General features: G+C 54.0%; 2 protein-coding genes across 2 annotated transcripts; one reads left to right on the top strand and one right to left on the bottom strand.

Moving 5' to 3' along the window:
• Nucleotides 1–287: 287 nt before the first annotated feature.
• LOC114615823 (adipocyte enhancer-binding protein 1) lies at nt 288–4,724 on the top strand. Its single transcript, XM_028761433.1, has 12 exons — nt 288–626; nt 699–838; nt 956–1,040; nt 1,132–1,276; nt 1,376–1,461; nt 1,713–1,836; nt 2,057–2,253; nt 2,340–2,519; nt 2,723–3,074; nt 3,157–3,296; nt 3,395–3,494; nt 3,881–4,724. Exons 1-12 carry the CDS (start codon nt 534–536, stop codon nt 4,489–4,491), a joined length of 2,253 nt encoding a protein of 750 aa, XP_028617266.1. The 5' UTR covers nt 288–533; the 3' UTR covers nt 4,492–4,724.
• A 64-nt stretch (nt 4,725–4,788) lies between these two features.
• LOC114615824 (DNA polymerase delta subunit 2) lies at nt 4,789–10,697 on the bottom strand. Its single transcript, XM_028761434.1, has 11 exons — nt 10,658–10,697; nt 9,190–9,466; nt 7,536–7,657; nt 7,254–7,377; nt 6,793–6,907; nt 6,502–6,700; nt 6,259–6,339; nt 5,965–6,122; nt 5,638–5,765; nt 5,268–5,369; nt 4,789–5,025 (listed from the first exon to the last, which is right to left on the bottom strand). Exons 2-11 carry the CDS (start codon nt 9,407–9,409, stop codon nt 4,865–4,867), a joined length of 1,410 nt encoding a protein of 469 aa, XP_028617267.1. The 5' UTR covers nt 9,410–9,466; nt 10,658–10,697; the 3' UTR covers nt 4,789–4,864.
• Nucleotides 10,698–12,090: the final 1,393 nt, after the last annotated feature.

Below are 12,090 nucleotides of genomic sequence, written 5' to 3'. Positions count from 1 at the left end.
GGACCATGCATGAGACCAGATTGCCTGATGCAGCTTTGACCCCCCCCAGGCCCATCCTACCATAGACTCTTGCAGCATACAGTGGACAGCCTCATGAGCTGAAGACAGCCGTACTCAGCTTCACGAACGCTCCGGCCTGAGGCTGACCTTCTTGCTAGGGTTGGAGGCTTAGGGGGACAGAGCTTCTTGGTATCCAGCAGCTGGGTGATAGTAGGATGGGGGTAGGGCCTTGGGGAGGGAAGGAGGTCTCCAGCTGTCTTTATAGTTTTCATTTTGAAGCCAGTGTGCAAAGGGTCTCACCTGGGTGAAGTCCCTGGGGACCTGGGATTTATCATCACTCTTGAGCTCACTCTTTAGATGGTAACTAATGCAGGAGAAGCCGGCTTGGGGCAGATTGGCTCTTGGCCTGCTCTGAGTTGACTGGCACCCACACATAAGGGGTATGGGCCTGTTGATTCTGGGTTAATGGAGGGACGCCGAGTCCGTGAGCCACTACCCCAAGGTGTGCATCTGCAGAGTGCCCGCCCATTGGGATGGAATCACACCGCATCGAGGACAACCAGATCCGCGCCTCTTCCATGCTGCGCCACGGCCTCGGAGCCCAGCGCGGCCGGCTCAACATGCAGGTGGGTGAGTGGACTGTCCATCTGGCACTGGGCCAGGGCCCGTCTGCCCATGCTCAGCCTTCCCTCTAACAGGCTGGTGCCAATGAAGACGACTACTATGACGGGGCGTGGTGTGCTGAGGACGAGTCACAGACCCAGTGGATTGAGGTGGACACCCGAAGGACGACTCGCTTCACAGGCATCATTACTCAGGGCCGGGACTCCAGCATCCAGTATGTGTAGATAGGTTCCTGGGCAGTGGGCAGGGGCCCGGCACAGCTCTGAGTCCCATGTGGGGCATTAGAGCCTTGGGTGAGAGCGGCTTTGTCTTGATTGTGTCTGCTCCGCAGTGACGACTTTGTGACCACCTTCTTCGTGGGCTTCAGCAATGACAGCCAGACCTGGGTGATGTCCACCAATGGCTATGAGGAAACGGTGGGTATCAGAGAGCTGCTCCACTCACACGTTTGGACCGAGGAGGACCCTTGGGAGAGGCAGGGTGGGACAGAGGCCTGCTTCTCTCTAGACCTTCCATGGGAATGTGGACAAGGACACACCTGTACTGAGCGAGCTCCCTGAGCCGGTGGTGGCCCGGTTCATCCGCATCTATCCGCTCACCTGGAACGGTAGCCTGTGCATGCGCCTGGAGGTGCTAGGCTGCCCCGTGACCCGTGAGTGAAGAGGGGGCTGCCTGAGATTTTGGGGTAACTGTGTCTGATTTGAGTGTGGACCAAAGGACAGCTGATCCCTGTATGCCTGCTTTTCTGTAGCTGTCTATAGCTACTATGCACAGAATGAGGTGGTGACCACAGACAGCCTGGACTTCCGGCATCACAACTACAAGGATATGCGCCAGGTTAGGAACCCGAGTCACAGGCTGGGATGGGCCCTGCTAGGGTACAGAAGAGCGTATACTTCCTTAGCCCTGTCCTTACTATTCCAAATATATAGTCTCCCCTTGAGGAATCTTGGTCACTCCTTGCTTTAGGGAGGAAACTAGTACCTGGGGACACCTGAGAGGGGCTGGAGTTACCTGCCTCTTCCCATAGAACCCATCAGGGGAGCAGGCGCATCCCGGTCAGTGACGTCATATCCCCTCCCTGCCAGCTGATGAAGGTTGTGAATGAGGAGTGTCCTACAATTACCCGCACATACAGCCTGGGCAAGAGTTCACGGGGGCTCAAGATCTATGCAATGGAAATCTCGGACAACCCTGGAGAGCACGAGCTTGGTGAGAGCCAGAGGACATTGTTTTTGTCAATGGCCAGAGCATCAGGGTCCTGCCCTGCTGTGCTCCTGTTGGGCTCGTACAGTGGATATGCCTGACCTGGAGAGCCCAGGGGATCCAGGCTCGCCTTGCTGAACACCATAAGCCTCTGTTGCCCACAGACCTTTTGGGTACATCTGGGTCTTGCCAGGCTAAGTGCTCGCTGTGCCTCCTGTCCTTGCAGGGGAGCCTGAGTTCCGCTACACAGCTGGGATCCACGGCAACGAGGTGCTAGGCCGAGAGCTCCTGTTACTGCTCATGCAGTACCTGTGCCACGAGTACCGTGAGGGCAACCCCAGGGTGCGCAACCTGGTGCAGGACACGCGCATCCACCTGGTGCCCTCGCTGAACCCTGATGGCTATGAGGTGGCGGCGCAGATGGTGCGTGGTGGTGGTGGGGGCGTAGAGCTTGGAGGCAGGGGCTCCTCGACCTCCCATCCCACAGTGACTTATGGTTTTCCTTGCAGGGCTCGGAGTTTGGGAACTGGGCGCTGGGGCTGTGGACTGAGGAGGGCTTTGACATCTTTGAGGACTTCCCTGATCTCAACTCTGTGCTCTGGGCAGCTGAGGAGAAGAAATGGGTCCCATACAGGGTCCCGAACAATAACCTGCCAATTCCTGAACGTTACCTGTCCCCGGATGCCACGGTGAGACACATCCTGGCTTGCTGAGTGGTGGTGGGCAGGGTGGAGGGTGGGGGATGGAAAGGGGGAAAAGGGTTTGCTGACAGGAAGCTGAGGTGCTGGCAGAGACCCTGGAGGGCAAGAGGAAGACTCAGAGGGCCATGGATAGGAGAGTAGTGTGCTCACAGATGGAAGGCAGCATTGGTTCTTATACCACCTACCCCTAGGTATCCACAGAAGTCCGGGCCATCATTTCCTGGATGGAGAAGAACCCTTTTGTGCTGGGAGCAAATCTGAATGGTGGTGAGCGGCTTGTGTCTTACCCCTATGACATGGCCCGGACACCTAGCCAGGAGCAGCTGTTGGCCGCGGCACTGGCAGCTGCCCGCGGAGAAGATGATGACGAGGTATCTGAGGCCCAGGAGACTCCAGATCATGCCATTTTCCGCTGGCTGGCCATCTCGTTTGCCTCTGCCCATCTCACCATGACAGAGCCCTACCGGGGAGGGTGCCAGGCCCAGGACTACACCAGCGGCATGGGCATTGTCAACGGGGCCAAGTGGAACCCTCGCTCTGGGAGTAAGTCAGCCCGGGAAGAGCTTGGGAAAGGCACGTGGAAGGGACGGGGGGAGGATGACCACAGATCTGTTTGTCTGTCCAGCTTTCAATGACTTCAGCTACCTGCACACTAACTGCCTGGAGCTCTCCATATACCTGGGCTGTGACAAGTTCCCCCATGAGAGTGAGCTGCCCCGAGAGTGGGAGAACAACAAAGAGGCGTTGCTTACCTTCATGGAGCAGGTGGGATAACCTGGGCTGCACAGGAGGCGGGGTGAAGCTTGGGAGGGGCGCAGACATTGGATCTCTATGTGGGCTCCCACCGCGTCTCCCTTTTGAAGGTGCACCGTGGCATTAAGGGTGTGGTGACAGATGAGCAAGGTGTTCCCATCGCCAATGCTACCATCTCTGTGAGTGGCATCAACCACGGTGTGAAGACAGGTACTTGGCATGCACTTCTTTTTTTAAGGGTCTCACCATGTACCTCTGGCTGGCTCGGAACTTGCTGTGTAGCCCAGGCTAGCCTTAAATTCATAGCCCTTGAGGAGATTTGAGCTTGTGTCATGACACCTGGTTCTTGAGTATACAGCTTTCCTTGCCTTCCCAGGTGGGGCTCACCTCGTCCTCTCTAAGCAGTAGCCAAATAGCAAGGCAAGCCTGGTTTGTGTAGCAAGTCTCTGGCCTTCTGGACCCTGCCTAAGACATTGGGCCTGCCCAGGACTGGGGAGGGCAGGGCATGGAGAGACATCTGAGGACTGGGCCTGGGGAATCTGAGAGGGCAGGGTTGGGGAGACCCTGGGACAATCAGGCCCACCTTCCCTATACAGCAAGTGGAGGTGATTACTGGCGCATTCTGAACCCGGGTGAGTACCGCGTGACAGCTCATGCAGAGGGCTACACCTCAAGTGCCAAGGTCTGCAACGTGGACTATGATATCGGGGCCACCCAGTGCAACTTCATCCTGGCTCGCTCCAACTGGAAGCGCATTAGGGAGATCTTGGCTATGAACGGGAACCGTCCCATTCTGCGAGTTGACCCCTCACGACCCATGACCCCCCAGCAGCGGCGCATGCAGCAGCGCCGTCTTCAGTACCGGCTCCGGATGAGGGAACAGATGCGGCTGCATCGCCTCAATTCTACCACAGTCCCTGCCACAAGCCCCACTCCTGCCCTTACGCCTCCCCCTTCCCCTACACCAGCCATTACCTCGAGGCCCTGGGAAGTTCCACCCACTACCACTGCAGGCTGGGAGGAATCAGAGACTGAGACCTATACAGAAGTAGTGACAGAGTTTGAGACAGAGTATGGGACTGACCTGGAGGTGGAGGAGGTAGAGGAGGAGGTAGAGGAAGAGGAGGAGGAGGAGGAGATGGATACAGGTCTCACATTTCCATTCACAACAGTAGAGACCTACACAGTGAACTTTGGGGACTTCTGAGACTGAGAACCCAAAGCCCTGGCCCAATTCCAACTAAAGCAGCATTTCCCAAGCCTGTGCTGGCAGACACAGCCATCAGATGCCCCTGGTGGGCCCTGCTCTCCCAGTGTGGGACATCAAAGCCACTGGGACCAGAGTCTGTGCAGAAGCCCCAGTTCTATCTGCTGGCCACTGGGGGAGGGGCAGGCAAGGAAGCCAACGTCACACCAATAAAACAAGCTCATGACACCGCCTTCCCCTGTTCTGACTGGCTGTCCCTATCTGTCTCATCCCACATGGCCAAGTAAGTGCTCAAGCTTCAGACCTGTAAAAAATTCATGTTTTATTTACAGGGCTTGCATTGCAAGGGTGATGTCCTGACCCAGCTGCCTCATTAGGGACCCAGCCCCAGGTCTTCCAGGTCATCTTGTTCTGCCCCAAAGCCTGCAAAGCTGATGGGCTGGCAGGCCAGGCTGCGCAGGTTCACCAGGCAGGCTGTCTGTGTGGAACTAAAGTCAGGAACAGCCACCAACAGCACCGCCTGGTCCTCAGGACCTGCAAAACAATCATATGGGGTCCACCTCAGGTTCTGGGTAGGACCTGCTCCCCAGGGAAGTCCTCAGAACAGCCACAGTTGGATGTGCTCAGAGCCATCTGAGACCCTCTCCAGTCAGCTACACCATGTCACACACAACAGCCACTGCAGAATGTCTAATCCTGTGGGGAACCTTTGTTCCCAGGTGAGGAAAAAATGTTCTCACAACTCAGACCCGGAGCCCCCAAAAGACTAAACTTACCTCGGACGATTTTGGAGCCAAAGCTGGGGGTGTTGCCACAGAAGTAGACATGAGGGCATTCCGGAAAGATGAACGGGTCGGTTTTGTAGAAGGGGTAGCACCCTGGAGAAAGGCCTGTTGTTGAGCTGTCCCACTAAGGGATCCTTCCCTTCTCACTGAATGCCAACAGCACACCAACTGTGGCAAAAGTGTTCTGTGGTCCCATGACCCAGTGGTAGTAGGGGCTGTATGCTAGTCTGTATGGTATAGGCTTTGGCCCTGGACAGAATGAACCTTCCAGAGTGGATGCCAGAGCAGCTTTTCTGAATACAAGGCTTTGCTGGGACCCCATCCCGCGCCCTTGATCCCACAAGTGTAGCTGAGCAGATACCTAGGGTGTCTGGAGCTGTGGGGCTGATGTGACGGACCCGCAGGGTCCACTCTAGGATCTCTAAATGGTCTTCCATGCTGCTATACCGGAAGATATCACTAACGTTCTGTCCAGATGTCCCCAGGAACCTGCAAGGCAAAGGCTCTGCTGATTGTGGCCTGTGGGCTGGGCAGGAGGCTATCACTGCCATCCCACCTACAAAGACTATCTCAGATCCCACCAGATGGTCTCGTGGGGGTGCCCAAGCCAACCTTGCAAAGCCAGGATTGCCTTCTGCAGCCCTGCCCCCTCCCAGACTTATTTTCCCAGGTCGCATGCCATCTCTACCTTACTCCATCAATGGTGGCTTGGTATGGGTTGGTGACCAGCTGGAGCGTGGAGTAGGCAGTGGCCAGTGGGAACATGCAGGGGTGCAGGGGCTGCTGCGGGAGTGTATAGTTGGTTGGATCAAATTCTCCTGGCATCACATCCACAGGTACCGAGGCCTAGAGGGCACAAGGCAGGGAGAGCTCACAGGCCTCAAGAAGCCCCACCTCCTACTTCAGCTACCCTACCATCCCCATCCAACTGCAGCTTCCCCCTCCAGACTTCCACCACCCCACCAGCCCCCAGGCTGCTTACGCTCAGCTGCAGAAGGATCTCGTCCAGCATTTTGACTGCCTCCACACTGGCTGCCTGGGTTTTCTTGGTGAGGTATTTGGCCTGGGAAAAGAGGCCCAGGATATGGTCAGGTCCAGAGTGAGGCTGACTAGGGGGAGGGACACCCAGAGCCCACCAGGGAGTGAGGCCTTTTGAGAACAGCCCTGGAGCATCAGGCTGGCCAGTCATGTTACCAGGCCAGGGCTGAGCAGTTGGACTCCATACCTTGTTGATGGAATCTCTGCTCTGGGTGTTATGACTGAGGAGGTTGCCTGCAAGGATGACTCGAGAGACATGGGCAGCACTGCACTGTTCTCCTTCGTCCCCAAGCTGTCCCGTCACCACATCCACCAGCAGCTGGGTGCCCAGGAGGCTCTCACCGCCACCACCACCCAGGCCCAGTCCAGATACCAGGAGCACAAATCTGCAGAGGATGGTGAGGTCTTACAGGCTCCTGGAGGGAGGAGGCAAGTCCTCCCAACACAGGCCCTGGGGTACCCGAGTGGGGCTCCTCACCTGTCTGTGTCAAGTGGGGGTACAGGCTTCTGTGGAGCCAGGTCAGCAAAGCAGTGGTCCTCAACCTGAAACCTACCGTCGTCTTTCACAGAGCCAAACACAGCCAAGACCGTTCCTGGGGAAAGGTGAAGTCAGAGCCCCACGATAGCCTTTGAGGCTCTCCTGCTCCCTAGCCACCCCACAGAGCCACTCCAGGGAATCCTTTCAGAACTGATGCCCACTTCTCAAGCTCACTGCTTTTTGGTGAAGACAGGAAGATTGACCTCCCAGATGATCATTGATGAGCAAGCAGCTTCCAATCATGTGAACCCATACCTACTTCTAAAAGACTCTGGTGCTCCAGCCTTAAACGCATAGGCCACCCCCTAAGATGCTCCTATGGGCTTCTCTAAGCGCACTGTTGCTAAGCCTCCCAAAGTCACCCTCGTTCAGGCTCCCCACCACACGGCCTGGGCTCCCACCTGTGACCAGCTTTGACACATCAATGGTGCCTTTCAGTTTGATACGCTGCAACTCATCTTCTAAGACCAGCTCGTCATCTGGGTGGATGTATTTGCTCCGAGGCGGCTGGGGAATCAGGTTGTGCTGGGAGACAGATGGAAGGCAGTCTCAGAGCCAGGTCGCCATGTTATGAAGTGTTATGACGTGGCACTACAATCCCTGCCTGACTAGATTGGCTTTCTCATGCCCTGCAGTCTGAGGCCCGGCTCAATCCACTGGACAAGGTTGGTGGTAGGGCTCACCTCCTCGCTGATCTCCCGCAGGATGGAGGGTTGGAGGGGCATGGCTTTGAAGAGCGTGCCCACCACACAGCACTGCTCCCCGGGCTGCAGCTCACACAGCTTCTTCACTTCAACTCGGCTGCCTGCACGTGAGGGCAGAGTCAGGCTATGAAACCCTACCCTGGAGTCACCCACAGAGGATAAAGAGGCTCTAGGCGGAGTGGGACCTTGACATCAAACATCCAAAGAGGCAGGGAAGGTCAGAGGCAAGGCCATGCAAAGGCAGGGAACAAGCTCAGGAACTCCTGAAGCCACCAGAAGTCAGAATGGTTCTTAACTTGTGGTCGTGACCCTGTCGCAGAGGTTGCATATCAGACTCCTGAATATCAAATGTTTATATTACAACTCATAACAGTACAAAAATTACAGCTGTGAAGCAGTAATGAAAATAATTTTATGGTTAGGGGTCACCACAACAAGAAGAACTGTATGAAAAGGCGGCAGCATAAGGAAGGCTGGGAACCACTCTTCTACAAGGAATCAGCCCTGTTGACCTGATTTCAGACTTTACAACCCCAGAACCATAAGAGAATAAATGTGTGTTGTCCTAAGTCCCCTGTTTGCAGCATCTCCTTCCCACAGACATGGGAAGTAGCTGCAAGTATATTACCTACATGTCTGCCACATGTTCTGTGCTGACAACTACCATGTCCTTAAGACTCTGCAGTCTGCTGATTTTTCCAGACAGGGTCTTACGACATAACTCTGGCTGCCCTGGAACTCACTCCATAAACCAGGTTGGCCTTCAACTCACAGGGACCCACCTGCCTCTGCCCCCCACCCCCTAGTACTAAGATTAAAGGCCTAGCTAAGACTTTGGGTTCTAATGTGCTAGCCCCTGCTCTGCCAGATTCTTTACCCTCTGAAAATACACCTCATAATTCCCACTGTGTGTCCCCTCTACCTCAGCCCATTCTACTCCCTGTGGAATCAGCAGCCTTGTTCATTCAAAGTCCCCAGGAGGAAAACCAGAACATGTGTGACTGTTCCACACGCCCAGCAGGAAAGATGTGGAAAGCTACACTGGGCAAGAAAAAAGAAAACAAGTTCCAGAGAGTTCCAGGGATTCATCAGCACAGACCAATCCTAGGACAAACTGCTGAGGGGGCAGGGTGAAGTGGAGGCTGGGCCAGAACCACACTCATGCCCTGGAGGAGCCAGGAACATTCCTCAGAGCTCCACCCAGAGCTCCATCCACAGAAGGAAAGGGGGACTCACACTACACAGATGCCAACAGAAACAGACTCCAAACTCCCACCTGTGGCTCTGCTATGGTGTAGGTGTGGTCCATCCCTCAAAGACCAGTTGTGCCCAGCCTGCCACTATGAGCTGCTCTCTAGCCAGAGAGAGCATATCAGTGAGCAATTCACACTGAAGATAATGAGGATAGGAAAACCATTTCCTCCACGGATGAAACAGTAGCCATCACTGTCAGAACTCAGCCCTTACCTCTGAGCCAAACCCAACTTTAACCCCACAGGTTAATTTATTTAATCTTCAATTTTAAGAAGCAGAGAGCTGTAATGGCTGTTTTCATGGTTAACTAGTATTCCAGGTTAGATAAGGTCCTAGTTTTAGGTGCTGGGCTGCTGGGAGCAGTGTACCCCAAGCTTACCCCAGTGCTGCTGTGCTCGGCTCACCAGGAAGGGTCTCATCTGGATAAGGCGGGTGGCATAAATATGGGCATACTGTCGGTTAAAGCTGCGCTCTCCCAGTCGGAAGGGCTGTGAGGAGTTGGTGTAAGTTGCCACAGGCACCCGGGCAAAGGTGGCATTGCTGGCCGACGGCGGGGAGAGCAGAGTGTGGGCCCTCTGTGCTGCCTGCTCTGAAAACATGGCGGCACTTCTGGCTTGTTTGGTCTAAGCAGCTGTGTGCAGGCCGAGGAGTTATCACTGCAGAGACACACAAAGGCATTCCTGCAATTCCTACTTGTACCCAAAGCAGCTCCCCACGCTGCCCACACTGCACCCAATGTGCATACATATGTCTGGAGATGTCACCCTATAACCTAATCAGATAGAGCCTGGAGCTTGTTCCAAACCTTGTTCACTACCTCCTCCTCTCCACATTTCTACCCAATTACCAGGGTCTCAAATTCAGCATACCCTCGAATGGAATTATTGATCTGCCTCTATCCAGCTCCCTGGTAACTGAGCTACCTCTGGGAATGCTGCCAGGCGTCACTAAAGAAGCCTGTCATAACATAATCAGTAATAAAAAATAAAGCATAAAGCTATCCCTGTTTTGCTCAAAACTCTCCAAAGGCTGCTTTACAGTAAATAAAACCCCAAGTTCTTACCACGACCTGTAAGATCAGCTCTGGGCCTGCTGGTCCTCCCCCCCTACCTGTTTCTCCTTCCAGGTGTCCCTTCCACAGCAGGGGCTCCAAGTAGGGCCTCTCTACTCCTGCTGGCTCTTCTCCTTTCCCCAAGGCTTACTGGCTCCTCCCCTTCAAGTCTTTCCTTAAACCTCACCTTCCCATATCTAATTAACTACATTTACTTCAGTTGACTGGACCATTTATCATCTCAAACATTTATTGTGCCTCCTCCTCCAACTGCATCCTAAGCTCCGGGAGGGCAGAGGTTTGTCTTCTTCAAGAATGTACTGTACCACTGTACCACTAAGATGAGCTTGGGGCGTGCACAGCGGATTTCAGTATATAGTATAAGGTATTTTAAACATTCTTCGTGCGTAGTTGAGATGACAACAGGCTGGATCTAGTAATGGAAGTTTTGAACACAGATTTCTTTTTTATTTTACTGTTTTGGTACAGCTATTACAAAGTTCAAAAGCCTAGCTGGCTTGGCTTGCTTTAATGCGCAACTCTGGCTTAGGGAGCAGATCCTACGAATTTGCCAAATGGGCGCATGTAAACTCAACGTAAGGCAAACATGCACGGTGGCGGCAGCGGCCCACACGGGGCTCCGGGCCGGATGCGACGTGGGATTCGCCCCGCAGCAGACGCGGCGAGCTCGGACCCACGGAGCAGTCTGAAACACCCTCAAGACCCCGGCCCGCTGCCTAGGTAGCCCCCAGCCTGATCTAGCACCCACATTGACCCCGCTCAGCAGCATACTCACCACGCCGCGCCGCATCCCGCCAATCTCCGCGCGCGCGTCCCGCCCACCGGTGCATCCCGCCAATCGCCTCCCGCCCCGTCCCGCCCATCGCTGCATGCCTCATTCAGCCAATCCCGTGCGTCCCGCCTCTAGAGGCAGAGGAAACGCGGAGCCACGCCCCCGGATCCCATGACAACCCCTTCCTTAGCGCTGGGTTTCCCGTGCGCATGCGGTGTTTGCTGCTGGGTCTCATCGCGTGAACTTGTTGGGCTGCGTGGGCCATGTGAGGCTCTGCGCCTGGCTCGTCCCACTCTCCCTGAGCTTTGTTGGTCTGGTGACCCCTGTGTGGATGAAGCTTCCCTCCCACTCTATCCTGCGCTGTGATTCTCACTCTTGGCTTCTCAGATTCCCTTGGAAGCATGAACAAATTCTCCCATCTGACCAGCAAGGAAACCCAGGCAAAATGACCCAGCTAGTGAGCAAAAGCTGGAATTCACACCTGACTGCAAGTACAGCAGTCTTTACTGAAAACATTGTTCCTTTTTTTTTTTTTAATGCCTAGTTACTCAGTCTGAAACGTGTTATTTAAGGTAGTTTTCTTCTGGCTTGGTAAATTTTTGTTTTATTTTGATTTTGTTTTGGTTTGTGTGTATGGGTGTTTTTCCTGCATGCATGTCTGTGCCCTATGTGAGTGCAGCTGCATCTTCCCTCTGAGGCCAGAAGAGGGCGTGCATATTCCCTGGAACTGGAGTTACTAGTGGTTGTGAGTTGTCCCTTGAGTGCTGGGAAGGCCACTTGAAGAGTACCCAGTGCTCTTAGCCACAGAGCCATCTCTCCAGCCTCTGGTTTTGTTTTTTAGTGGGTTTGTTTATTTTGTGTACCCGTGTGCAGTGATGTACACATGAGTGTAAATGTTCTCAACGGAATACAAAGAGACTGTGGGATCCCTTGGAGCTGGAGTTAGCAGGTGGTTGCGAGCCACCCAGTCCCAATGCCAGCACTCCGGAAAGAGCTCTTAACTAAGCCCTCTTTCCAGCCCCTTGTTTCTGTCTGGTTGGTTGGTTCTGGTTTTTGAGACAAGGTTTCCCTTGTTTCTGTTTTAATAATGATTTAAATCATTTGTTTTTAATGTTTCAGTTTGTTGAGTACTTTTTCTTTTGTAAGGTGGGGTGAGTGTGGGGTTTTGCCTACTGGCTCAAGCAGTCTGTTGCATATTTAATTATGTTGCACAGATCTTGTGTTCCAGGAACAAACCTCATTTGATGGGTTCAGAAACCACTTAGTAGAATTAGAAACCAAAGTTACAGTGACACTAAGCTCTCTCCTTGTCCAGCCCCTTGACTGGAGGTGTTTATTTACTCTTTGGCTGCTAACAGCTTTCCCTTCAATGAGCAGGACAATCTTTAAGATCTCTTGCAGTAAACGTCTAAGGTGATGAACTCATCAAATTTTAT

Source organism: Grammomys surdaster, unplaced genomic scaffold (assembly GCF_004785775.1).
Source record: "Grammomys surdaster isolate TR1022 unplaced genomic scaffold, NIH_TR_1.0 158920, whole genome shotgun sequence".
Classification (NCBI taxonomy): domain Eukaryota; kingdom Metazoa; phylum Chordata; class Mammalia; order Rodentia; family Muridae; genus Grammomys; species Grammomys surdaster.
Note: the sequence above shows the minus strand (reverse complement) of the source record. Positions and strands in the feature narration are given on the sequence as shown.

Bases quoted from the DNA above. Each gene is read 5' to 3' on its own strand.
- LOC114615823 (XM_028761433.1), top strand. From the start codon at position 534: ATGGAATCACACCGCATCGAGGACAACCAGATCCGCGCCTCTTCCATG. The intron at 839-955 runs GTATGTGTAGAT...TCTGCTCCGCAG, and splicing joins GGCCGGGACTCCAGCATCCA to TGACGACTTTGTGACCACCT. The intron at 1,462-1,712 runs GTTAGGAACCCG...CCTCCCTGCCAG, and splicing joins ACTACAAGGATATGCGCCAG to CTGATGAAGGTTGTGAATGA.
- LOC114615824 (XM_028761434.1), bottom strand. From the start codon at position 9,409: ATGTTTTCAGAGCAGGCAGCACAGAGGGCCCACACTCTGCTCTCCCCG. The intron at 6,701-6,792 runs GTGAGGAGCCCC...CATCCTCTGCAG, and splicing joins CCCCCACTTGACACAGACAG to ATTTGTGCTCCTGGTATCTG. The intron at 5,026-5,267 runs GTAAGTTTAGTC...ATTGTTTTGCAG, and splicing joins TGGCTCCAAAATCGTCCGAG to GTCCTGAGGACCAGGCGGTG.